Source organism: Panthera uncia, chromosome A2 (genome assembly GCF_023721935.1).
Source record: "Panthera uncia isolate 11264 chromosome A2, Puncia_PCG_1.0, whole genome shotgun sequence".
Taxonomy (NCBI): domain Eukaryota; kingdom Metazoa; phylum Chordata; class Mammalia; order Carnivora; family Felidae; genus Panthera; species Panthera uncia.
In genome coordinates, this window is record NC_064816.1 from 56968794 (window position 1) to 56993256 (window position 24463).

The window sequence follows — 24463 nt, forward strand, 5'->3', positions numbered from 1 at the left end:
AAGGAAACAATCAACAAAACTAAAAGGCAACAAACGGAATGAATGAAGATACTTGCAAATGACATATCAGATAAAGGGTTAGCATCCAAAATCTATAAAGAACGTACCAAACTCAATACCCAAAAATCAAATAATCCAGTGAAGAAATGGGGAGAAGACATGAATAGACACTTCTCCAAAGACATCCAGATGGCCAACCGACACATGAAAAAATGCTCAACATCGCTCATCATCAGGGAAATACAATTCAAAACCACAGTGAGAGAACTCCTCACACCTATCTGAATGGCTAACATTAACAACTCAGGCAACAACAGATGTTGGCATGAATGCAGAAAGAGAGGATCTCTTTTGCACTGCTGGTGGGAATGCAAACTGGTGCAGCCACTCTGGAAAACAGTATGGAGGGTCCTCAAAAAATTAAAAATAGAACTACCCTACAGCCCAGCAATTGCACTACTAGGTATGTGCTGTTTCAAAGGGGCACATGCATCCCAATGTTTATAGCAGGGCCATCATCAATAGCCAAAGTATGGAAAGAGCCCAAATGTCCATTGATGGGTGAATGGATAAAGAAGATGTGGTATTACTCTGCCATCAAAAAGAATGAAATCTTGCCCTTTGTAACAATGTGGAATGGAACTAGAGGGTATTATGCTAGTTGAAATAAGTCAGTAAGAGGAAGACACATATGATTTCACTCATGTGGAATTTGAGAAACACAACAGATGGGCATAGGGGGAAGGGGAGGAAAAATAAGGTAAAAACAGGGGCAAACCACAAGAGATTCTTAAATACAGAGAACAAACTGAGGGTTGCTAGGGCAAAGGCAGGTGGGGGGTGGCTTAAATGGGTGATGGGCATTAAGGAGGGCACTCTTCAGGATGAGCACTGGGTGTCAGATGTAAGAGATGAATCCCTGGGTTCTACTCCTGAAGCCAAGACTACACTGTATGTTAGCTAACTTGAATTTAAATAAAAAAGCACTGTAGAAGTAGTGAAAGGCATTTCACTACTCCTACCTGCTAGAGGCAATACAGGAAAAAGAAATACTGTATGTTCCAGCAATTCCACTTTTGGGTATATGCCCAAAGGAATTAAAAACAGTCTTGAAGAAACATTCGTATACCCGTGTTCACGGCAGCACTGTTTGCAATAGCTAAAAATGTAGAAGCAACCCAAGTGTGTATGATGGATGGATGGATAATAAACAGATTGTGGTCTATTATACAAAATGTGGAATATTATATACAACCTTGAAAAGGAAGGAAAATGGATCAACCTTGAGGACATTAAGTGAAGTAAGCCAGTTACGAAAAGTCAAATATTGTATGATCCCACTTATATGAGGTACTTAGAATAGTCAAAACATTTTTGACAGCACAGTGGCTTGCCAGGGGCTGAGGGGCAGGAGAATGGAGAGTTATTGGTTAACAAGTTATTGGTTAACAGTTCTACAAGATGAAAAGAGCTGGGGAGCGGGGGTGGACGGTGGGGATGGCTGCACTACGTAAAGGTACATAAATTTGATGTTATGTGGACTTGACCACATTGAAAAAGGAAACAGAATGAAATAGAGACCCCTTTCACCCCACCGAACTCAAAAGCAATGCTCTCCTAGACCCTGGCTGGCATTTAGGAGCTTGGGAGAAACAGGCAACACGCACTTTGTTTTGGTTCCTTTATAGGGTACCTGATGTTTCGTTTGTTTTCCTTGTCTGCCTTGGTGTCGCGCCTTCTGCTCACTCTTCAACCCTGCGGGAGGGTGTGCAGTGTGGGTGCCTCTCCCTGCACGTTCACCTGGCCTTCCAGTACAGGTAGTTTTCATCCGTCACCGCGCTGACTTTTGCTCCTCCCTTCCATGTGTGGCCATCTCCTGAATTCGTTCCACGCGACCCTGGCGCGCCGTCTCCCTGGGGTCCTGTCGCGCCATCTCCCTGGGGTCCTGTCGCTTCGTCTCCGTGTCCTTTCCTACGGAGTTCTGGGAGCTGTCCCCAGCTTAATGTTGTCCCCCTTGCCGACTCATGTGCTGGCTGCATCCAGTCCTTATTGTGGTCTTAATCCCTTAATCCTTGCTTGCACCCAGGCGTGCCTCTCTGCTTCTTGATGTCTGCAGAATCTACATTTACTTGCATGTCTCAAACTCATCCCCTTAATGAATGCATTTTCTCGTGTTTCTGGTGACATTTTCCTGTTCGCTTGTCCTTCAGGCTCCAGGTCAGGGCAAGTCCAGCACCAAGGACTTCAGATGAGTTGTGCCACTTTGTGTGTCCAGATGGAGCCTGGGCAAGAGGCAAAGGTGCAGGCTGGTCTTCCCCTGGGCCGTGGGGTCTCACTTCCATGTCTGAGGGGCAGCCATGGTGGCAGGTGCCTAGCAAGACTGCTAAGACTCAGCCCACACATGGTCTTGCCTCAGCCAGAGGTCAGCGCTGGCAAGTGCTTTCTGAAGCTTGCGGTGCCTTGTATGTTGCTGGCCTCGCCGTGGCGGTTCCGGCTGCTGCAAGGCTGACCCTCACCCCCACCTCTGGCTCACTGCAGCTTTTAGGTGTCTGGGGGTTCTTCTGGGTTCCTTCCTGCTTATTTTATGACCTCCTGGTTGGGCTGGTTTCTCCAAGAGGAAGGTTTGCATGGTTTCCAGGAAGGGATTCTGGCTTTGTTTCTCTTTTCTTGAATCCAGGGGGGGTTGGGCTTCCTCTCACTTGAGTGGCTCTGCTTGCCTTCTTCTCCTGGGTCCCATCACCTCTGTGCTGTCTGGCTGCTGGAAGTGAGGAGCTCACGCTGGTGATCAGGCTCTGCAGCTTTCCTCAGGCTGTCCCGGGGTGTTTGTGCTCCCTTCTGCGTCCGAGGGTCCGTTTTCTGGGGCTGGGCTCCTCTTGGCCCTCACTGGAGGGACTGTAGAGTGAGCATCTCAAACAAATCGCAGCAAGGCAGGCAGAGAATGGGGCTGGGACACAGTACACAAAATTCAAGGAAGTGCTCACCTTTGGGGTCACACATGCACCTCCCTAAAATGTTATGTTCTGGGTGCCTTGCCCACCTCACCCCAGTCCCCCTGGCCAAGAATGAATGATGCTGTTCTCTCAACCAAGGAGTCAGGAGATGGCTCGTCCTACAGCCCTTATGTACCTAGTCAATGTAGACAGGTGAGTGATAAAGACAGCCTTAAAAGGTCCTACATTAAAAAAAAAAAAAAGTCTGGGGCGCCTGGGTGGCTTAGTTGGTTAAGTGTCCGACTTCAGCTCAGGTCATGATCTCACAGTTCATGGGTTCAAGCCCTATGTCAGGCTCTGTGCTGACAGCTCAGAGCCTGGAGCCTGCTTCGGATTTTGTGTCTTCCTCTCCCTCTCTGCCCCTCTCCTGCTCATGTCATGATCTGTCTCCCAAAAATAAATAAACATTAAAAAAATCCTATGTTTGCCAAAAATATTGTTATTGAGGTTTAATTTACTTATCAGAAAATGCACCCATTTTATGTGCCAACTGATGAGATTTGACAAATTTAAACACCTATGTAAGGACCAGCATAATCAGGACATAGAACCTTTTCATCACCCCAAAAGTTTCCTCATGTCCCTTTGTATCAACTCCCTCCCCTTCCCTAGCCACGGGCATCCAATGGGCTGATGTCGCCATTCATTTTTTTCCCTTATGAGATGGACCTTAGTGACACCTGTCTTCTCAAAGTTACCCACAGCCTTGAATGTGGGCTGGCCCCAGTGGCTTGCTTCTAACCAATTCAATGTGGGACAGGATGTGACTTCTGAGATTAGGTTACATAAGATCGTGACTTCCATCTTGCTTGCAGACTCTCTAGTGGCTTTTCAGCTCGCGCACTTCGAAGAAACAAGCTGCCTTTTCAGAGACCTCATGTGGCAAGAGACGGAGAGTGTCCTTTGGCCTCCAGCCAGCAAGGAATCCAGTCCTGCCAACAGCCACATGGGTGAGTTTGGAAGTGGCTCTTTCCCCAAGTGCAGTCGTGGGATGGCCACAGCCCAGCTACCACCTGGACAGCAATCCGTGAGAGGCCCCACAGCAGAGGAGTCAGCCCAACTGGCCAGATTACCAACCCACAGAAAGGGCGAAATAATATATGTGTTATAGTAAGCCAAGTTTTGGGATGGTTTTTTACGCAGCAACCGTTAACCAATACCTGGTTCTGGCACTTCAAATGAATAATATAGTAGGTCATCTTTGGCGCCTGGCTTCTTTTCCTCAGCATAATGTTTGTGAGGTTCATCCACGTTGTTGCCACCTTGTGTTAATACTTTGTTCTTTTCTTCTTGCTGAATAGATTTCTATGGTGTGTATGGACCCCCTTACGTGTCCATGCCTAATCCCAGGAAACTGTGGATATAGTAGATGACTTGGCAAGGAAGAGCCAAGGCTGCACATAGAGTTAAGGTTGCAAACTAGCAAACCTGGAGCTGGGGAGATGATCTTGGATTGCCCAGGCGGGCCCAGGGTCATCACAAGGGTCCTCAGAAATGGAAGGAGGAGGCAGGAACGAGGGTCAGGGGTGACACGGCGTGAGAAGCCTCGGCTGGCGTTGCTGGTTTGAAAATGGAAGGGGCCCGGGTGGCCTCCGGAAGCTAGAAAAGGTAACAAAAGGATCTCCCTTTCAGCCTCCAGAGAGGAACAAAGTCCTGCCGATGCCTTGATGGTGGCCCAGTGAGGCCCACTTTGGAACTCTGGCCTCTCTCTGTGAGGGAATATAGTGTGCAGTCCTTTGCTACAGCAGCAGTAATGGTTTGTCCACTTCCCTGCTGTGGGCATGTGTGCTGTTTCTAGTTCCTGCCTATCACGAAGAACTTTGCAGTGAGGAATTCTGGGATTTTTTTTTTTTTTTTTTGGACATTTTCTCTAACACGGCGGCTCTTCCTTCCAGTGTTGGAACAGACTCTTCGTTTACTGTTGTATATATTTGAAACGAAAATTTTAAAAAAACTTTTTTTAACATTTATTCATTTTTGAGAGACAGAGACAGAGCATGGCGAGGAAGGGGCAGAGAGGGGGAGACACAGAATCTGAAACAGGCTCCAGGCTCTGAGCTGTCAGCACAGAGCCCGACACGGGGCTCAAACTCACAGACCGCGAGATCATGACCTGAGCTGAAGTTGGATGCTCAACCGACTGAGCCACCCAGGAGCCCCGAAACAAAAATTTTTAATGTTTATTTTATGTTTGAGAGAGACAGAGCGCGAGCAGGGGAGGGACAGAGACAAGAGGGACACACAGACTCTGAAGCAGGCTTCAGGCTCCGAGCTGTCAGCACAGAGCCCGATGTGGGGCTTGAACTCACGAACCGTGAGATCATGACCTGAGCTGAAGTCGGACGCTTAACCGACTGAGCCACCTAGGTGCCCCTGTATATATGTTTTAGTAGAGACTTTGTCTTTAAAAGCAAAATGAACAGAAGGTAGAGTTCCCAAATATCCTCTCCTTCCACCTGCCTCCCCCACTGCCGCCGACATACATTTGTTACAATCGGTAAACCCACACTGACACGTCATTATCACCCGAAGTCCACAGTTTCCATGGGGGTTCACTCTTAGTGTTGTACAGTCCATGGATTTAGACAAATGTATAAGGACATGTAATCATGGTGTCACACAGACTTGTTTCATTGCCCTAAAAATCCTCTGTGCTCCACTCACTCATCCCCCCCCCCCCCGCCCCCCAACCCCTGGCAACCCCTGGTCCTTTTATCATCTCCATAGTTATCCTTTTCCGGGATGTCCTATAGCTGGGATCACTCAGTCGTCACCTTTCAGACTGGCTTCTTTCACTTAATAATACGTATGCTTTTAAGGTTCCTCCATGTTTTTTCGTGGCTTCGTAGCTCATTTCTTTTCAGCACTGAACGATATGCTATCTGGGTGTACTGAGTTTGTTTATCTGTTTACTTACTGAAGGGCATCTCAGTTGCTTCCAAGTTTTGGCAATTATGAATAAAGCTGCCATAAACGACCACATGTGGGTTTTGTGTGGACATAAGTTTTTGACTCCTTTGGGTAAATACCAAGGAGTGAGACTGCTGGATCGTTTAGCTTTGTAAGGAACTGCCAGACTGTCTTCTAAGGTGGCTGCGCCATTTTGCATTCCCTCCAACGACCAAGGGAGTTCCCATTGCTCCGCATCCTCACCAGCGTTTGGTGCTGTCAGTCTTTTAGATTTTGTCCATTTTAGTAGGTGTATATTGCAGTATCTTGTTTTAAGTTGCAATTCCTTAAGACATCCTGATGTCGAACATCTTTTCATATGTTTATTTGCCTTCTCTATATCTTCTTGATGATGAAGTGTTGTTCAGGTGTTTGGCCCATTTTTAAACCAGGTTGTTCATTTTCTTCTTCTTTTGTTTTTAATGTTTATTTATTTTTGACAGGGAGAGAGAGCACAAGTGGCAGAGGGGCAGAGAGAGAAGGAGACACAGAATGTGAAGCAGGTTCCAGGCTCTGAGCTGTCAGCACAGAGCCCGATGCGGGGCTCAAACTCACGAACCATGAGACCATGACCTGAGCCGAAGTCAGATCCCCAACCAAGTGAGCCACCCAGGCACCCCGTTCGTTTTCTTATTGTTAAACTTTAAGAGTTCTTTGTATAGTTTGGAGATGTTTATCAGATATGTATTTCACAAATATTTTCTCCCAGCCTATGGCTGGTCTTCTCAGTTCTCTTGACATTGCCTTTCATAAAGCAGAAATTTTAATGTCAATGAAATCCAGCTTATCAATTCTTTCTTTCATGGATTGTCACTTTGGTATTGTATTGAAAAACCACCATACCCAAGATCATCTAGATTTGCTCCTATGTTACCTTCTGGGAGTTTTATGGTTTTACATTTTACACTTAGGTCAACGATCCATTTTAAGTTAGTTTTTTATTAACGGTGTCAAGTCCATGCCTAGATTCATTTTTTGCATGTGGACGTCTGGTCGTCCCAGCACCACTTGTTGCAAAGTATCTTTGTTCCACCGTATTGCCTCTGCTCCTTTGTCAGAGATCGGCTGACAGATTTGGATGGGTTTGTTTCTGAGCTACTCTATTCTGTTCCACTGAATTATTTGCCAGTAGCACAGGTCTTGATTACTGTAGCTTTACAGTAAGCCTTGAACTCGGGCAGTGTGAGTCCTCCAACTTTTTTCTTCTCCTTTAAAAATGTGTTAGCTATTCTGGGGCTTTTGCCTCTCTGTGTAAACTTTAGAATCAGTTTGTCGATATTGACAAAATAACTTGCTGGCCTTTTGACTGGGACTGTGTTAAATCTATAGATCAAGTTGGGAGGAACTGGTATCTTGACAGTATTGAACCTTCTTACCTATAAAGGTGAAGCATTTAATTCTTTGATCCATCATCAGATTTTTATATTTTTCCTCTTATACATCTTGTGCATGTTTTGCTAGATTTGTAAGCATTTCTTTTTTGAGGGTGCTGATGAAAATGGTATTATTGTGTTTTCAATCTCAAATTCCACTTGTTTATTGCTAGTACATAGGAAATGAAGTTTTTTATAGGGGCCTTGTATTCTGTAACATTGCTAGAATGGCTTACCAATCTAGGAGTTTTTTGTTGATACTTTGAGATTTTCTACGTAGATGATCATGTCATGTGCCAACAAAGTTTTATTTCTTTCTTCCCCATCTGTATTTAGGCGTTCCCTAAATACATTTAAGCTTCATATTAGGTCACTCTCCTTTTCAGTGAAAGGAAAGACCTGCATTAGTACCTGTTTTTGCTAACTGAAAGAAAATGGCAGAGGATTTTCACTTTTATGAAAAAAAGCAAGAAGTGACAATAGTGTTCAGTGTCTGTTGTGCAGTGAGCCATTCTGGAGGCAGCGAGACTGGCCCTGCCAAGCTCCTTCCCTGGGAACTATATTCAGCATCTCAGCATCAAGCCGCCACAGCTTTGAACCGTGTCTTTGCACATCTGTGCTTTACCTCTTTTTCATGCATCTATTAGCGAGAGGTGTCCTAAGGTATCGGAAAAGCCCAGGAGAGATTATTTTTCACATCTGGGAACACAAAGAAAATTTTCCATATAAATTAATGGTAATTTCTCCTTTGCTTTACACTATTTTGGCTTATGAAAGGTTTTATAGGGACGTTCTACTCTGATAGCAGGGGAAACCTGTACCTCTATTTCCTTTTCTTGTCTTATTGCATTAGCTGGGACTCCCAGTAAGATGTTGGAAACGAATGGTGAGAAGACATCCTTGCTTTATTCCTGATCTTAGCAAGAAGGCTTCAAGTGTAAGTTAGCAGTAGGGTTTTTGTAGATATCCTTTTATCAAGTTCAGGAAGTCCTCCTCTATTCCTAGTTTATTGAGAGCTTTTACTATGAATTTGTGTTAGATTTTTATCAAGTGCTTTTTCTGCATCTATTGATATAATCATGTGATTTTTCCTCTTTAGCTTGTTGATGTGTTGGATTACACTAATTGATTTTCAAATGTTGAAACAGCCTTGCGTACCTGGGAAAAATCCCATGTGGTCTTGATCTATAATTCTTCTTATACATTGTTCAATTCAATTTGCTAATATTTTGTTGAGGATTTTTACATCTGTGTTCATGACAAATACTGGTCTGTGGTAGTCTTTTCTTCTAATGTCTTTGCCTGGTTTTGGAATTGAGTTAATTCTGGTCTTACAGAATGAGTTAGTATTCCCTGTTGGGACGCCTGGGTGGCTCAGTCGGTTAAGTATCCAACTTCGGCTCAGGTCATGATCTCACACTTTGTGAGTTTGAGCCCCATGTTGGGCTCTGTGCTGACAGCTTGGAGCCTGGAGCCTGCTTCAGATTCTGTGTCTCCCTCTCTCTCTATCCCTCCCCTGCTCATGCTCTGTCTCTCAAAAATAATAAATAAACATTTTAAAAAAATTTAAAAAAGAAAAAAAAAAAGAAAGTATTCCCTGTTTCCATCAACTGGAAGAGATTGTAGAGAATTGGTAAAATTTTTTTCCTTAAATGTTTGGTAGAATTTTCCAGTACACCCATCTGGGTCTGCTGCTTTCTGTTTTACAGGTTATTAATTGTTGATTCAATTTCCTTAATAGATAGGCCTATTCAGATTGTTTATTTGTGGCATATATTTTTATTTTTTTATTACTTAAAAATTTTTTTTTAATGTTTAGTTTTGAGAGAGAGAGAGAGTGCTCATGCAAGTGAGCTGCATATATTTTAAAAATATATATTTCTCAGAGAGAGGGGGCTGGATTCATGGAAGTTAATGTCTACAGGCTATGACTCTTCTGGAAATAAAGTGTTGGTACTCAGGGATGGCTGAGCAGGCTACAGACCAGTGAGGGGACAGCATCTCTGGGATTCTGCTATGCATGCATGTGTGTGTGTCCTCTCGCCAGGTTCCTGGAAACCGGGAGGCTGCCTGCGTCTCCCCAGCTCATCTCCCCCTCTGTCTCTGCTACCCTCAGCTTTTTGGGAAACACAATCTCGCCTGAGAACCAGTAGTTTCACAGCACCTGCAGGAGATTCTCCGCGGCAGAACACGGGCCAACAAAACATGGATACTCAAGAACATGGCTAATGTGGGGCATCCGAGTCTTGGGTGGGCTTCTTCCTTACTTCTTTGCACCTGCTTTCCCTCTGCCCAGAACCCTCTACCACCAGATCTCTGTGCAGCTTCCCATCGCTCAGGAAGAGCCTGGTTCAAGTGACACTTTCCCCAGGAGCCTCCCCTGTCCCCCTCCTATCTGCCACCACCCCTACTTCAGCCTCCCTTTCATATCATTGTCTGTGTTCCTCTTGCACATGTCAGTATCTCCACGTCCAATCCATGAGCCCGTCTGCCTGTCTCTGTCAAATGTCAGTTCCATGTGGCAGGGCCTGGCCTTATCCTTGGAGAGCCTAGACCTGGGCCTGACCCAGAACGGGTGCTCGGTCAGTGTTTGGGTATGAAGGGATGATTCCTCACTTCTGACAGGCCTGATACAGCCCAGCCCTGCTGGGCCTGGCGTCAGCAGAATGCACCTGGACGGGGGAGGGGGGGCGGGGGGGTGTCCTTCCTTGAAGCCTCCCTCTGACTTGCAGGCTGCTCCAAGGGAGGGGACCAGCCCCATGTGGCTCCACCCACCTGACCTCTTCCCACCCCCCAGCCCCTCTGCCCAAAAGGACATGCCCTCTCCCCAGAATCAGGCTTCCTGTGGAGCTTTCCAGAAAACTAAACCTAGGGCAGGGCCAGGGCCCTGGATGGGGAAGGTGGGGGGCTGCCATAGCCCAATTCCTAGTGGCATCCCAGGGTCCCAGGATGACAGCCAAGGCCGGAAGCTTCCCCTGCCCTGCCCAGTTGGCCCCAGCAGGAGACCTACATGCGGATCTGGGTGTTTTTCAGGGTGCAGTTCAGATCCTCCAGGGTCTCCTCCATCTCCTGCGTGTTCTGGATGAGCGACAGGTTCTGCTCCTCTAGCTTCGTGAAGATGTCCAGGAGCTGCTGGGGCTCCGTGAAGTATAGGTCCAGCTCCTGCAACCAGAGCCATGCGTGTGGGCTGGCCAGTCGGTGCAGGGGGACCGGATTTCGCAGCCCCACCCGGAGCGTGGCCACTGACCTCCCCGTCGCTGCCTGAGTCCTCAGTCATAGTGGTGGTAGAGTCTGACCTGCAGAGAGATGCAGGGTCAGGACAGCAGTGACCTGGTGCACAGAGATGGTGGTCATCTTCTCCCGCCCCAGTGGTGAAGCCGCCTGGAGTCACCAGGGCACCTCCCTGCTCCCTATGTCCTCGTCCCCTCCTTCACCCTGCCAGCTGACCAGGCAGGGGCACTAGCCCTCCTCTTGGCCCCACAATGGTCACTCAGCAGTCAGGGGACTGTTTCAAATTCAGTTAGTGCATGTCACTTCAGACAGAATAAAACTCAGCCCCCTCCCTGGAACCTGCTGCCCAGGGCCCCTGCTGCCCCCCTCGCCTCCTTCTACTCCTGAAGTTCCCCTGCTCCTGCATTACCCGCCCTCTTTCTGTCTCTCCGGGTGCTGACCTACCTCAGGGCCTTTGCACCCACTGCCACTGCTAGGGTTGCCCCTCATTGACCATTCTTCTTCTTCTTTTTTTTTTAATGTTTATTTATTTATTATTATTTTTTAAAATTTTATTTTATTCTTTTTTTACGTTTATTCATTTTTGAGACAGAGACAGAGCATGAATGGGGGAAGGTCAAAGAGAGAGGGAAACACAGAATCTGAAACAGGCTCCAGGCTCTAAGCTGTCAGCCCAGAGCCCGACGCAGGGCTCAAACTCATGGACCACGAGATCATGACCTGAGCCGAAGTCGGACGCCCAACCCACTGAACCACCCAGGCGCCCCTTTAATGTTTACTTTTGAGAGAGAGAGAGAGAGAGAGAGCGAGCAGAGTAGGGACAGAGATAGAGACACAGAATCCAGCCTCTGAGCTGTCAGCACAGAACCTGATGCAGGGCTAACACTCATGAGCTGTGAAATCATGACCTGAGCCTAGGTCGGATGCTTAACCCACTGAACCACCCAGGCACCCCTACCTTCGAGGAGCCACCTTCAGGGCCTTTTCTGCCCACCTCCCCTATCTAGATATGGCCTTGGCACTTGTCCTTGATGGTCCCACTGGGCTATCCTGTGACACTCGCAGCACCTCTGATGGACCCTGAGCACCCCACAGGGGCGGGGGCTCTCCCAGACCCTCGGGGGTACTGGAAAAATCGTGGGCTTTGAGCACTCAGCATGGGCCCTGGAAGGTCCTGCTGGATGGGACCCAACCCCAAATGACTTCCAAACCTGCTCTCATCGCCCCTCCTGGCCTGCTTCGGCCTGGACCCCTGCCTTCAATGTGCAGGTTCTGCTGGCTGAGAAGCAGGTGGGGCAGGCTTCTAGCCCGAGGAGCCTGGGCTCCACCCCTAGGAACCTGGGCTGAGGCTCATGTGACTCCAGGCTCTGACCCACCTGACATGGGGAGGTGATAAGTGCAGGGCTCTGTGGGAGCCCTGAGGGGGAACCCTGGAGGGCTTCTCAGAGGAAGGGCCACAGGAACAACCAAATCACTCACCAGGCCTGTACCTCACACCAAATACATTGATGTCCCTCTGGCGAATGAGGAACATGGGGCTTTGAGAACTAGCCACCTGCCCCATGTCACCTGCAGGGCACTGCTGGCCCATAAGGTGCCTGAGAATCTGCCTCCAGATGGATGTAGTCTGGGGGGTAGGCTGGACTTTAGCTCCCACTTGCCCTCTCAGCTGAGTGCCTTCTGCAGCCCACAACCTGCTCAACTGTACTCAGTGACCCTGGTCACACGGCTAATAGATGGAGGGACCCAGAATAGTGTGATCCTAGACCTCTAGTCTGAGGGACTGCCCCAACAAGGGGCCTGGATGGTGGGAGCTCCAGGGCTGAGGGCAGTCCCAGTAGAGGAAGCATGCAGAGCTAAACCCCCCGGAGCATCTGTTCAACACCAAACTGTAAACAATAGCTCCCACTGGCCAGGGTTGCAGGGATAAAAGTGAACCCGAGGCATGTGCCTGGCCCACTAACGGTGGCCAGTCTTCTTCACAAGGCAGGACCGTGACACATCAAGATGAAAGTGAGCTTGGAAACCGGTAGCACTCAGGTCCCCTTCCTGCCTGAGAAGCATCAGCTGGGGGACATGGGAGGTTGCGTAGTGAGAGCAAACATGTAAGGGGGGGTCATCTGCATAGGGGCTTGGCCCTCAGGAGCAGGTAGGGGACGGAAGCACAGGAGAGGGTTGTCAGGCTGTCGTAGAGGAGGAAGGACAGAGGCTGGTACACCTAAGGGATGAGAGAAGATACAAAGGAGAGGGGTGGGGAGGCTGAGCCCCCGGGGCCACCTCCATACTGTTTTCCAGAGTGGCTGCACCAGTTTGCATTCCCACCAGCAGTGCAAAAGGGTTCCTCTTTCTCTGCATCCTCGCCAACATGTGTTGTTGCCCGAGTTGTTCATGTTAGCCATTCTGACAGGTGTGAGGTGGTATTGCATTTAAAAACTACCATTTCTGGCAATGCAGTATGGAGGTTCCTCAAAAAATGAAAAATAGAACTACCCTACGACCCAGCAATGGCACTACTAGGTATTTATCCATGGGGTACAGGTGTGCTGTTTTGAAGGGGCACATGCACCCCAATGTTTACAGCAGCACTATCAACAAGAGCCAAAGTATGGAAAGAGCCCAAATGCCCATCGACAGATGAATGGATAAAGAAGATGTGGTATATATATACAATGGAGTATTACTCGGCAATCCAAAAGAATGAAATCTCGCCATCTGCAACTACGTGGATGGAACTGGAGGGTATTATGCTAAGCGAAATTAGTCAGAGAAAGACAAAAATCATAGGACTTCACTCATATAAGGACTTTGAGGGACAAAACAGATGAACATAAGGGAAAGGAAGCAAAAATAATATAAAAACAGGGAAGGGGACAAAACATAAGAGACTCATAAATACGGAGAACAAACTGAGGGTTACTGGAGGGGGTGTGGGAGGAGGGATGGACTAAATGGGTAAGGGGCACTAAGGGATCTACTCCTGAAATCATTGTTGCACCATATGTTAATTTGGATGTAAATTTAAAAAAATAAAATAAAATAAAAAAACAAAAAAACTACCATTTCAGTGGCCTCATCTCCTGATCTGTTTGTCAAGACACTCTTTTATTTTTTAAACGTTTATTTATTTTGAGAGAGAGAGGCCGAGAGAGAGCACAGGGGAGAGGCAGAGAAAGAGGGAGACAGAGAATCCCAAGCAGTTTCCGCACGGTAGGTGCGGACTCAATCCCCGGACTGTGAGATCACGACCTAAGTCCAGATCAAGAGTCAGATGCTCAACCGACTGAACCAGCCAGGCATCCCAAGACACTCTATTATGAACTAACCATGCCAGAATACCGAGAATGGAAGGGACCTACGATAGCCGGATCTGAACAGGACGTGGCAGGGCAGCCGGAACTCTCTTGCCTGTTGGCTGGAGCGTATAACGTAGCAGCCATGGCAGGTCTTTGGCAGAAGCCGCTAAAGCTAAGCATCTACTCACCTCGTGAACCAGCACTCCCACTCTTGTTTCCAACAAAAATACTCATGCAAAGAGTGCTCCAACATAAAAGTACCGGAATGTTTGCAGCAGCTCTAATCAAAATAGCCAAGAATTGGGAACAACCCAAAAGGCCACCAATCGTAGAGGACCTGGAGAGTGGGGCTTCGTGCGGTGGGGCACTAGGCGGCGACTGCCAACAACGCCTGCTTCTGCGCACGATCACGCAGGCATGCAGCAGAGATGAGCCAGGCCCAGAGAGCATTTTATGTAAAAACCCAGACTCTGGCTTCTCTTAAAAGGCTCTGACACTCCCTGCACCCACTTGCCTGCCTGCATCCGTTTATATTTGACTGTCTCGTTTTAGCACCCAAGTGGGCCACCCCAGACAGAAGGTTACCAAATCGGACAGAAATAAAACGGTTTAGAAAACATCTCGATCTTGGGGCTTAAGTCAGACTATACACCCTTCAAGCTGGGAACAGCCCCCTCGTCACGGTCTCACCCTTCCCGGAGAGGCTGGGCTTGTCCTAGGCACCCCTGGCCTGGAGCCACTTGGGAGCAGTCCCCAGAGGGCCCCAGCCACTACCCCAGCCTCCTTGCCCTACCCCAGACCCACTCACCCTTTGGCGTTCAGCCCACTATACACACTGGCCTGGCTTCTATGCTGGAGGTTCAGGGTGCTGGACAGGATCTGCCCCAGCTGCGCCACCTGCAGGAACTTCCAGGACTTCTTTGGGCCCTGCCCCTCTGGAGGAAAAAGAGGGATGGTTTTCACATGCCCCAGCCTGGGGCAGGGCCCCTCCAGCTTGCGCCAGCCACGTACCTCTGGAGCCTGTCTTGCCCTTGGTCCCTGGTCCTACAGGAAACAAGGGAGGGGTTTCGGATGGCTTCCACTGGAGCAAGGCCTTCAGCAATACTGCTTGAGGGCACAGGGTTCCCTGGGGCCCTCCCAACAGTTTCAGAAAGGGCCCCCACAGTTTCAGGGCCCTCACACAGTTTTAGGGCCCCCGCAGTTTCAGAAAGACCTACAAGGGAGGAAAGCCCCTTGGGTCTGAGTTAGAGATGGCCCTGTCTTCCCTGAGGGAATGTGTGGGCCCTAAGGGGCAGCTGCTGCCCCTGGCTGGGGCTTTACAGGCACTGAAGGGGCCCAGCCTGTGGCCTGGACACCTCCAAGGCCGCTGCCAGCAGGGTACGGGGTCTGGGTGGACCCAGGGAACTACCTTCTTTCCTGTTACCTTTGTCCCGGATCGTGGAGTGTAAAGTGTTCTCTATGGGGGGCTCAGTGACCTCCTTGGCCTTTTTGAGAGCCAAACGCTTCTCCTCCCTCTCTTCCAACCACTCCTTGGGTGACAGCTTGTACAGGAAGTCCTTGTAGGCCTTGTAATGCTGCAAAGTGTCTTCAAATTTGGAGATCTCGCTGGATTGGGGAGGGGGAGGGGAGGTCAGCTTCCTCCTCGTGGGGAGACCCCTCCAGAGGGAACTGCCTCTGCAGCCTGGGTAAGCCCAGAGTGCTCCTGGCTCTCCTGGGGACAGGTGTGCCTGGGAGAGGACACCGGCCTGCTGGGGACCTACGTGGGTCACACCTCCACAGGTATAACCCTCTGTGACTTTGGACTTGCAGCTGACCCTGGGGACCCTGGTCTCCAAGTGAGCCTGCCTCCTGGTGCTGTGGCCTTGGGAAAGTCACTGGATCTCTCTTGGCCCCTGTCACCTCCTCTGTAAAATGTGCAGCTGCGTCCCGCAGGGCTTTGAGTCCCTGAACCACTTAGGTTTGAGAGGCAAAGCCACGAGGTCTGCCCTGCGTGGGGGCTTCTTTTGGCTGGGGGCGAATGACAGAGGGAAGTGGCGGCAGGCCAACCTCAGTGGCTTGCCCTCCGCGCTCACCTTTTGATGTTCATGATCTGGGTGGTCAGGTCCCGGATTTCCAAGATCTTCTCCACCTTTGCTTTGGTCTCCTTCTCAGCCCTGGAGGTGGGGATGGGATGGGGGCAGGGGGCCAGTCGCAAAACTGTTAAAGGGGGCATATACACTGCCCTGGGGCGGGGCGGTGGGTGCGGGGAGCTGCCAGGGTCAGGTGGTGGGGGCAGGGGATGGGGGGCAGGCGGGCTGCAGGCTAGCGTGGGCGCAGGTGCTCAGGGCTCATGAGCACTGGGGGGCCCTCTGTGTGGGCTCACGCTTTCAGGGCCTGCACCGAGCTCCGATCATTCTCCCGGAGGAACTCCTCGAACAGGGCGGCGTCATTCTCCAGGGACCTTTCTGCCCGCTCCAGCTCTGCCTCCTCCTTGGTCACCAGCAGCTCCAGCCGCTGGATCTCCTGCTGCTTCATGTCCAGGGCGTACTGAGGGCCACCAGAGTGGGAGTCACACCCCTCACTGGGACAGCCCCCAGCCCGGGCCCCACCCCCCCCCCCCAGCACAGCTGGGCCAACCTGGATACGGAACATCTGGCGCTTCTGGTTGATGTAGTTGTTCAGGTTATCAGATTCCATCTTCTTTTCTGCAAAGAGAGGAGAGGGGTGGGGTGGGCAGGGTGAGAGAGACCCAGACCGGACAGGATACCTCTCCAGGCACCTGCTCTGCTGTGAGGCCTGGGTTGTTACGGGGACTCTGGGAGACTGGGCTCCGTCTCTAGCAACAGGAGAGGAGGCTCTGTGGATATATCACACTCTCCACTGCTGGAGATCGGGCCAGGTGGGAAGTCCTTTCCTGAGTCTGGCCTGAGCCTCTCCTGCCGTAGTACTCTTTTCACCTGGAGTGAGACTCTGGACAGCCCTGCCCAGGAAGTTTCACCCAGCTGCACCTAATAATGAAAGACCTATTGGGCCAGGAACTGCAAAGGGATGGGGAGAGAAAAACAGGGCAGCATGATCTCTATTTGGGGTGCTCTAAGTCCCCAGGATCCAGTTTAGATAGTAGCTACGATGAGGGAGCATAAGGCAAGCTGATAGGCCGCAAACATCCCCCCCACCCCACCCCAGGCGGCCCAAGAACAAAGGAAAGGGGAAAAACAAATGGTTAACCGATAGAGCATCACAGTCCTTTGGGACCTAAGTCTCCATTACCCCTCCATAGCGATGTGGGAAACAAAGGCAAAAGGAAATGGCAGAACTAAATTTCCTTATAACCTGCCGCCCATTGACAGATACTTGAGGCAGGCAGAGTAAGTTTCTCCAGGAGCTGTCTTAATGCTACTGCTTTGCTAGAGGTAAAAACAACCTTAGCTTGACACTACCTAGGCCTCCAGTATCCTGTGAGTCTTCTTTAGCTCATGAAAATCTCACTGGAAACTTCCGCTGGCCTCTACCTCCCCCAGTGTCTCCTCATGGTCCCCGGGCAGCTCTTCCTGCCCACAGGTCCTGTCCCCGTGCTTCAAGAAAATCACCCTTTTGCACCAAAGACGTCTTCAAGAATTCTTTCTTGGCCTTTGGTTCCGGGCCACATGGGCCCCACTATCACCCCCAAAACCCTCATCAGCTAGGTCTACACACCAGGCGGGAAGCAAGTGGGAGAAAGTTAAGGTGGGCCCCCGTAAGACCTTCTGGAGCACAAGCAGAGGGCAAAGGGCCACGGGATCCTCTTTCCCTGGTCTTTCTGGAGAGGAAAGCCCAGAGACGTCCTGACTTTGGAGAGAGCAGGAGCCAAGGAAAGGACAGCAGAGCCATATGGCTCTCTGCCTCATCTCTTAAACCCTCTCCGTTCCAGAAGAGCCTAGTGTGGTGTAGGAGTGGTATTTCAAGCCTAGAAGCCTGTCAGAGACCCAGCCGGGCCTCCGCCTCCCTGGCCCATCTTGTGGGAAGGCCCTTCCCTCAAGGAGAACCAGCTCCTCACTGCAAGTCAAATCTGGGATACCGACAGGTCTGGTGCCTAAACCTGCTGGGTCCAGTCTTCCCACTGAGACCAGCTTCCTCTCCCAGATCTTGGAGTGGAGGGTAGAGACCAAAAGGAAAAACGTGCAGTTCTGTGTCTCTTCATGCAGAGCTCGGCACACATAATGTCAAAGTGAGCTCAGGGGCTTTGTTCCCCCAAATAACAAGCCAGGGGTCAGGGGGTAGAGGCTGGGGGGTCTCGGATTAATATTCACATTCAGTACACCAGTTGGGTTCCAGGACTCTATCATCTGGGCTGGTAGAGTATTAATGCTGGTACTTAAGATTTCCTACTGGGTCATAAAATTAATAACAGCTCGCTCTCTCTCTCTCTCTCTCACACACACACACACACACACACACACGACTTCCGTGTAGCATCTAAAGACGCTGAATCCCACAACCCACGAGGTCGCCACTGTCATCAGACGGGAGAGGAAATTGCCGTGCAGAGGAGGTGAACACCTGGCCCAGGATGGCGAGGGCATTCAGTGCTGAAGCTGACATCTGAACCCAGGGAACCTGGTTCCAGACTGATGCTCTTTCCCTCCACCATACTAAGGGACTATATTTTATATGGGCGCAATCTGCCTTCACGTGCACGGGAACCTTCCGAATGCAAGCAACGTTGGGATTCAAAGGCTTTTAGATTGGCAGTCCGGCTGGAATCCCTCCCTGTGATGGAGGGAGGCGGGGTCAGACACAGAAACGACCCTCCTTCCCCACTGCACCGGAGCCCTGCCTCTCCGAGCACGTGAACAGCACTGCGCGAGCCCCGAGGTCAAGACCCGACGCTGGGGAAGGGGGCCACCTTTGGTCATGGAGAGCTTCCACGCCGTGTTGTCGTGGAAGGCGCGCAGCCGCTCCGCCTCGGCGCGCACCTCCTGGTCCTGCATCTCGTCCTCCAGCTGCAGCTCGCGACGCAGGCTGGTGTGCTTGGCCAACACTTTGGACGCGTAGGTCATCTTTTGGTGCATCCGCAGCGTCTTCTTCTGCTCCCGCTCCTGTTGGGCGGGGTCGGCCGGGGTCGGGCGGGGGCGGCCACCACTTCCACCCCCTCCCCCACCGCGCCTGGGACCAGCGTCCTCCCACCGGCGGCGACGCCTTGTCCCTGGGTCGCACAGCCTTGAGGGGACGCGCATGCGGCGCGGGGAGGTAAAGGGGGAATTGCCCGGGGGGCGCACTTGGGTCAGGGTGGGGGTGCGCTTGGCGGGGCTGAGCATTGCTGCGCTGCGCGCAGAGGGGGCTGCGGAGCTGTGTGCCGGGGAAAACGCTCCTGGGGGCTCTGAGCACAGCTCCTGGGGTGAGAGGGCAGTGGGGCTGAGAGCGGGGGTTAAGGGAGAGGTGGGGGTGGGGTTGCCAGATTAAGTACAGGATGCCGAGCCAGGTGTGCATTCCAGGTCAGTAGTGCAGGGACATACTCACTAAGCGATGGTTCCTCCTGAAATTCATTCACACTATTCTCATATTCTCATATTGTGATTTGCTAAATCGGACACACCGAAGGTTCCGGAAGCTAGATCTTGTGAGTTTCCAAAAGAAACTGGAAATCCTGAGTTTGGTCTGCAAGCTCAGTAGTCAGATCTGGCGGCGGCGGGCAGGTCGCTGGGGATCTGCTCCTCTCCACCCAGCCTGGCCTCCAACCTGCCCCAGCGTTGCTCCCGTCCCTGAGCCCTCAGCTTGGGGGGACCCCAGGATGGCGTGGGGATGGGGGCTTTTCTTCCCTGAGAACTAGTGCAGGCCAAAGGCCCCCTCAGGGGAGCCCAGCCCTTCCTGCAGCCCAAGCCCTGAGGGTTCTCCACATCCTTCCATGGCCCGGGCACCTCAGCCTGCAGGATCAGACAGGCCTGAACAAATCCTCTTTTCTTCATCTGTCCTTTCCCCCGGGCTGCCAGGTGCAGCAATGAATGCAGCCTCTTTAGAAAGCTGCTTAGGGAAACCACATCTGTGGCGGGACCCAGCCCGAGGCCCCTAGATTGCACCTCCATATAGCAAAGCTGGGGAAATATCACCTAGACTCCCAGTGGCAGAGGGTCTGCACTTAGAAGAAACTGGGCAGCTGCTTGGGGTCAATGTGACATTGGGGGGGGGGGGGCTGCGGGGGGGGGGGGGGGGGGGGGGGGGGGGGGGGGGGGGGGGGGGACGGGTGCCATGTTTGGGAGGTTTAGGAAGAAGGCAGAAGCGACCGTGGAAGCAGGGCCAGGCTGGGAAGAGATAATCCTGCCCTGGAGGAAGGTCTCTGAGTCCGTCAGAGAAAGTTGTGTGTGTTTCTGCTGTATTTGCCCACTTAGAGGCCTCACAGAAGTGTGTGCTGCTCAGTGTGGCTTTGTGGGAGTGTCTCCTTCCAGGGCATGAGTGGGTGCACAGCATGGCAGCAGGATGGGGAAAACACTGATGGTGGCCCCCACAGAGCTTCTAGGCGGTTGGTGGGGCAGGGAGGTCTGAGTAGGGGCTGGAAAACGTGCATTTCCTTTTGTGTCTTCGGTTGGGGTCTCGGCCGGAGCCAGTTCTCCGAGGAATCTCAGATACTCAGAGCCATGAGTTGAAGTAGACAGAGTCAGCCCGGGAGGGCTGGTCATATGCATGTGCCTGAGACCGTGTCCCAGAAACCTGGCCCATGCTGAGCACTTCTCAGTGAAGATGCCCGCTGGTGAGTCCTCCCTGAGCCTGGCTGCAGTGACGCTTGCTCGCTCCAGCCATGCCACGGCAGGTGGGAGTGGGCAAGTGGGCTCTTGGGTGGGGAGGCAAGACAGACTATGCTGGGGTGCAGACAAGGCGCAGGCCGGTGGAGGGGGGTCCGGGGCTAGCTCAGGGACTCCCAGGTGCTGCTGAGGGCCATGCATATGTGTACGTGTGTGTGCGCACGTGCACACATGCATAGGTGCATGTTTGTGTGTGGATTTGGCCTCCAAGAATTCCCACGAGAGGGATTGTGCAAGGCTGGAGCAGTTGGAGGGGCGGGTCTCCTGGGAGAGGCGAGAGGGGGCCTGAGGTCTGAGACGGGCCTTGAAGGACAGGGAGTGTCAGGAGGGTGGCATCTCATGCAAGGGACAGCAGAAAGACCTGGTGGCTGAAGCACAGTGGCCACAGCAGCTTCCAACAGCCCACTCTGACAAGGCCCAGGAAGAGTGGCGATGAAGCTGGGTAAGACAGTGGGACAGGTCAGAGATTGGAGAGCTCGTCAGGGTTTCGAGTTGATTTTTTAAAAATAGTGAGGGGCACCTGAGTGGCTCAGTCAGTTAAGCATCCAACTTCAGCTCAGGTCATGATATCACGGCTCATGGGTTCGAGCCCCGTGTGGGGCTCTGTGCTGACAACCCGGAGCCTGGAGACTGCTTGGGATTCTGTGTCTCCCTCTCTCTCTGCCCCTCCCTCACTCACCCTCTATCTCTGTCTCTGTCTCTCTCTCTCTCTCAAGTATCAATAAACATTTTTAAAAAATAGTGAACCATTGACTATTCTAGAGTGAGAGAATGACCTGAAGAAAGTACTCTTCTGAGAAAGGCAATCTGGGTCTGTGTGCATGAGGGAGGGAAGAGTTGCAGGCAGGCCTCAGTCCTGGATACTCACTAGGCGAGACTTATTCCGCTCCTGATCTCTGAGCAAGAAGAAATCCACGTCTCCAGACATGTGGAAAGGATTAGCCGCATGGTCAGGAACAATCTCGGGCACTGGGGAGGGAGATATCTCATTGGAGAGACGAGCCAGCTCTTCCAAACAGGTGGTCTGTGCCTCTGGAGTCCTGGTGCCCTCCCAACCCAACATGAGGAGCTTCCTTGAAAGCGTGAGCAGGTGTCGAATGTTCTCTTGGATCCAGCTGTGCCTGAAATCCAACCCTGGACCTTCTGACTGCAGAAACTCACCTGTCAGGTTTAACCTAGGTGGGCTTGGGTTTCTGTCCCTGGCATCTGAAAGAGGCCTGGTAAACACAGCCCCCAACGCCCCCCCCCAGTCTCAGACATGTGGCCCTCTGTCCCCTCTCATTTAAAGTCCCAGGAACCCCTATTCTGCAGAGGGGAGAAGCAGGAGTGGGGAAGTAATGGGGCCAGATGGTCGGGGAGGCCCAGTGACTCCAGAGCAGAGGCACCTGCCTGCGGAGGGCAATGCCCTGTCCGCAGGATTCTCCACAAGCCCCCCAGGGGGAGGCTGAGTTTGGGGACGAGTGACGGCAAAACACCTGAGGCCTGGGGAGGCAGGGCAGGACTTTGAGAGATGGGAGCTGCCAAGGACCCTAATTTTGCTGCTCCCCCCACCCATTTGGGTAAGGGTTAGGTTCCCACTGCTCAGCTCAGCAGGGATCAGGGAGGACAGAACCCAGAAGCACCAAACTAAGGTCTTAAAAATATGGTTGCTTTCTCCCACATCCTCCATTTGGAGGACACAGCATTCGTTGTAAAACAAACTAAAGCATTCTTGGAAGCTAAAGAGTATAATAACAAAATAATTCCTCCACTTCAAAACAATCGCTGGTAATATTTCTGGGGGTATTTTCTTCTAGTACATGCTAACACCTATTTTTAATAATTTCATATCTTCTTTTAAAAAACACTTGACCAGGGTGCCTGGGTGGCTCAGTCGGTGAAGCATCCAACTTCGGCTCAGGTCATGATCTCATGGTTCATAAGTTAGAGCCCCACATCGGGCTCTGTGCTGACAGCTCAGAGCCTGGAGCCTGCTTTGGATTCTGTGTCTCTGTCTCTTTCTGCCCCTGCCCCACTCATGCTCTGTCTATCTCTCAAAAGTAAATAAACACTTTAAAAAATTAATAAAATAAAACAATCTTTAAGAAAATAAATAACTAAAAACACTTTACCTTCAGCAGCTGCCTGTGAAATTACTAATTCTTTGTGGACCTGTAGGCAAATGTAAAAGGCTGCGGTAATGCATGATTTCATCAGGACCCGTTGCCGGGACATGTGCAGCAGCCCGGGAGCCGCCTCGGACACCCCGAGGCACACACCCGTGTGCCCCCACGGACTGGGTCTTTGCAACTGATTTCGGGAAGGGAGAACAGAGGCCAGGGGCTGTGAGCATTTCCAGACTTCGAAGTCTGATGCTGGCCTGCCTTTCCTGTCTGTCTTATTTCACACCCTCACCAGCAGAAAGGGGATGCTGTGAAGGGGGGATTTGAAGTTCTAAGAGACTCAAACTACCGCCGCACAAGAGTCCTACTTGTCAACTAGGAAGAGTGGAGAAACTGACAGACTCCACCCTGCTCAGGCCATCGGAGGGAACCAGGGCGGAAGCCAGAGGGGTGGGCCGTTTCTAGCCAGTGCAACCCCAGCATGTCACCCCGGCGGTCCGCCAGGACCCTTCACCCACACCTGTCCTGTGGAGGTGTCAGGAAAGCCCCAAGTCCACAACATCTTTGTACTATTCTTTCAACTTTTCAACCGGTCAAAATAGTTTGAAAACGAGTGAGAAGAATAAAGAAAGATTATCCACTCCTGGGCCCAGCCGGGAGGAAGAAGGAGGCAGTCCGTTCTCAGCTGGGCTTCTGGAGAGGGGAGCCTGTGGGGGGGGGTGGGGAGCCAAGATAGGGAGAAGTCATGTGGATGGTGGTCACACGGGTGGTGGATAGGAGGAGAAGGGACCGGGCTTGTGCAGGTTTGGTTTGGAGTCGTGCACTCTTGTCTCACGCCTAATCACAACTTTCTTTTACATCCTTTGATTCCGACACAGGGGTTCCAGAAGAGACCGCCCAAGGGCCTCTCTGTGTCAGGCGGCCGGGGAGATGGGGGGAGGTGGCGGGGGGAGGAGGTTGGGGGAGATGGTGCCCTGGGCATGTGGCTCGCCTCCCTCACCAGGCCACCCCCCCCCCCACCCAGAAAAGACATAAGTTTAGAAATTGGACACAGCTCTGGACAAGAAGGGGGGGAGTCTGGCAGACAGGGAGTGTAGTGTTGGAACTGGGGAGGCAGCGGGTCTGGGGTTAAGTCGGGAAGTGCGGCCCACTGGGCTGGGCTGCGGGAGGAGGGTGTGCAGGAAGTGATGGTTCTGGGCGCAGCAACGGGGGTGGACAGAACTGCCACAGCTAACCCCCTCCTCACATCCTCATGCCTGTCTCTCTCACTCCCTGCATCTGCCCAGCAGCCCTGGGCAGAGGCATCTCCCTAGATTCAGAAGAGTGAGGACGGAGCCAGAGTCGGAGTCTGTATGTCCCCAAATTGGCCGGTAGCACTCCTGGGCTGCATGTTCCGTGTCCCCAACGAAAAGATTAATTACAATAGTTAGCAAGCACTGAGCACTTAACCGTGGGCCAGACCAAGGACTATACCTGACTTGATTTTCATAGCAATCCTATGAGTTGGGAATTCTTGTTACTCCCACTGAGGAAACTGAGGCACAGAGAGGGAAGCAGCTCACCGGGGGCCACAGAGCTAGAAGTAGCTATGTGGAGATGGGCTTCCAAAAACAGAAATTGCATTTGCAGTCCTGCAAGCAGGGAATGTTTCCGAACGGCTAATGGTTAATGTATTAATGTGAAGATGAGCCCACGATCAAGGATGGCAGTCATTTGGAGCAGATCATTCCAGAAAGGCAAAGTCGGTTTGACATTTAGAAACCAATCAAT

General features: G+C 51.4%; 1 protein-coding gene across 4 annotated transcripts in view; it reads right to left on the reverse strand.

The window, feature by feature from the left end:
* The window catches only part of CFAP100 (cilia and flagella associated protein 100), a 51942-nt gene that overhangs the window by 12118 nt on the left and 15361 nt on the right, over positions 1–24463 (reverse strand). For 3 of the 4 annotated variants that reach the window (XM_049641139.1, XM_049641138.1, XM_049641142.1), the window contains exons 4-13: positions 21460–21560; positions 18701–18893; positions 16453–16520; positions 16199–16362; positions 15909–15989; positions 15260–15441; positions 14848–14880; positions 14645–14771; positions 10560–10608; positions 10323–10474 (exon numbers count right to left, since the gene is read on the reverse strand). In XM_049641139.1, coding sequence (XP_049497096.1) covers positions 10323–10474; positions 10560–10608; positions 14645–14771; positions 14848–14880; positions 15260–15441; positions 15909–15989; positions 16199–16362; positions 16453–16520; positions 18701–18893; positions 21460–21560 — 1150 coding nt within the window. The remainder of the gene's footprint in view (positions 1–10322; positions 10475–10559; positions 10609–14644; positions 14772–14847; positions 14881–15259; positions 15442–15908; positions 15990–16198; positions 16363–16452; positions 16521–18700; positions 18894–21459; positions 21561–24463) is intronic. The other variant, XM_049641141.1, reaches the window with a different exon arrangement.